At 56.2% G+C, this 1,911-nt stretch overlaps 1 protein-coding gene across 1 annotated transcript; it reads left to right on the top strand.

Moving 5' to 3' along the window:
* Positions 1-255: 255 nt before the first annotated feature.
* Positions 256-1,242, top strand: LOC124674999 (probable ribose-5-phosphate isomerase 2). Its single transcript, XM_047211059.1, has one exon. It carries the CDS (start codon positions 263-265, stop codon positions 1,046-1,048), a length of 786 nt encoding a protein of 261 aa, XP_047067015.1. The 5' UTR covers positions 256-262; the 3' UTR covers positions 1,049-1,242.
* Positions 1,243-1,911: the final 669 nt, after the last annotated feature.

Raw genomic sequence — 1,911 nt, 5'->3', positions numbered from 1 at the left:
TGCGTGAGGAATGAAAAATCTGATGAGCACCACACCACGTCGGACACGGATGCCCTTACCCTGATTCGCCGCGCGCACCTTTCACGCGTTCCGATGCCCATAAATGCTGCCGAATCCCTTCCTATCGTCGTCTCACCTCCGCTCCCCTTTCCCGCCGCCTCCTTTCCTAAAACTCCCCATTTTGCCATCAATCCTCGCCAAAATCCCCCACCTCCCGTTACCCCCAATCCCTCCAAGAAACCCTCGTTTCCCACCCCCCACCATGGGCAGCGCCGCCTCGCCGCCGCGGACCCTCGACGCCGCCTCCTCCCCCACGGCGTCGCAGGAGGACCTCAAGCGCGTCGCCGCGCACCGGGCCGTGGCCATGGTGGCCTCCAACATGACCCTGGGGCTCGGCACGGGCTCCACCGCCGCGCACGCGCTGGACCGCCTCGGGGACCTCCTGCGCAGCGGCGCGCTGCGCGGGGTCGCCGGCGTGCCCACCTCCCTCAAGACGGAGGCGCACGCCGCGCGCGCCGGGATCCCGATGCTCGCGCTCGCCGACGCCGCCGAGATCCACCTCTCCATCGACGGCGCCGACGAGGTCGACCCGGACCTCAACCTCGTCAAGGGCCGCGGCGGCTCGCTCCTCCGCGAGAAGATGATCGAGGGCGCCGGGGCCCGCTTCGTCGTCATCGTCGACGAGTCCAAGCTCGTGCCGCGCCTCGGCTGCACGGGCGCAGTCCCCGTCGAGGTCGTCCCCTTCGGGAGCGCCTACACGCTGGGGCTCGTCCGCAAGGTGTTCGACGGGGTGACCGGGTTCAGCGCCAGGCTCAGGACCGTCAAGTCCAAGGCCGGGGACGGCAAGGAGGAGCTATTCGTCACCGACAACGGCAACCACATCGTCGAGATGTTCTTCGACGACGGCATACGCGGCGACCTCCGCGCCATCAGCGACAGCCTGCTCCGCATCACCGGCGTCGTCGAGCACGGCATGTTCCTCGGCATGGCCACCTCCGTCATCGTCGCCAAGAAGGACGGAACCGTTGCCGTCCTCACCAAGAAGTAGCCGCCGCCGCACCTGCCCGCCGACGCGCTGAGGAATCACCAGGGAATAAGCCAAGAAGATTGAAGCAGCCGCAACGCATCCCGGCTCTTGATTATTAACCTCTTATTGCGTACGCTACTGTTACTACTACTGCGTTTCCTCCTCCTTAATTTTCATCATGGGTGCCCAGCTTAATAAGTTTTCGACTTCGCTCATCCATCATGTTTATCAACTCAATTTTGTTCAAAGCTCGACCAAACCCCCAATTTTGACTCGTTGCTTCTTAGACCTGATGCTCCGTATTGCTTACATCAGCTATTCAGCTGTCAGTTCCCTCTTTGATGTATACTAGTACTAGCCATGTGCGGATGTGCCTATATTGTTTATGTGTTCACCAATCAATGACAGAAATTGGATTGGCTCATGTCCAGTAAGGTCCAAATCATCACTCTCAACTGGGCGTGGATAGAATGAATGTGCACGGCTGATTTTTGATGGATGCCCAATCTACAGATTCAATGCACACGATTTCTGGATAGTGTCACTTTTTAGGGAGGAGCTTTCCTTGCCATTCCTTTGCCCGTAATCACCTTTCTGCCATCCAATTGTGGCCACTCTTTTCCGCCACTGCTTTGTCTTCGCAATTTGAAAACATCAACTTCTTTGTCTGCACAATTTTGAGAACATAAAGTTTGTTTATAGAAACCAGAAGATCATACAAATTATGATCAAATGACTACCAGAAAATTTGAGAAAGGCAAGAAAGAGCATACCACAACATTTCGAGGATTTCTATTAAAAACCTGTGAACACTGAAATGTTATCAACAGGGTAAAATACTTTTATATTAGGTAAGATGTAGTACTATCTCAGTCCATAAAAGG

This window comes from Lolium rigidum, chromosome 7 (assembly GCF_022539505.1).
Source record: "Lolium rigidum isolate FL_2022 chromosome 7, APGP_CSIRO_Lrig_0.1, whole genome shotgun sequence".
Classification (NCBI taxonomy): Eukaryota; Viridiplantae; Streptophyta; class Magnoliopsida; order Poales; family Poaceae; genus Lolium; species Lolium rigidum.
The sequence above is the reverse complement of the archived record's forward strand: the minus strand, read 5'-3'. Positions and strand labels throughout refer to the sequence as shown.

Coding starts and splice junctions, on each gene's coding strand:
- LOC124674999 (XM_047211059.1), top strand. CDS start 263: ATGGGCAGCGCCGCCTCGCCGCCGCGGACCCTCGACGCCGCCTCCTCC.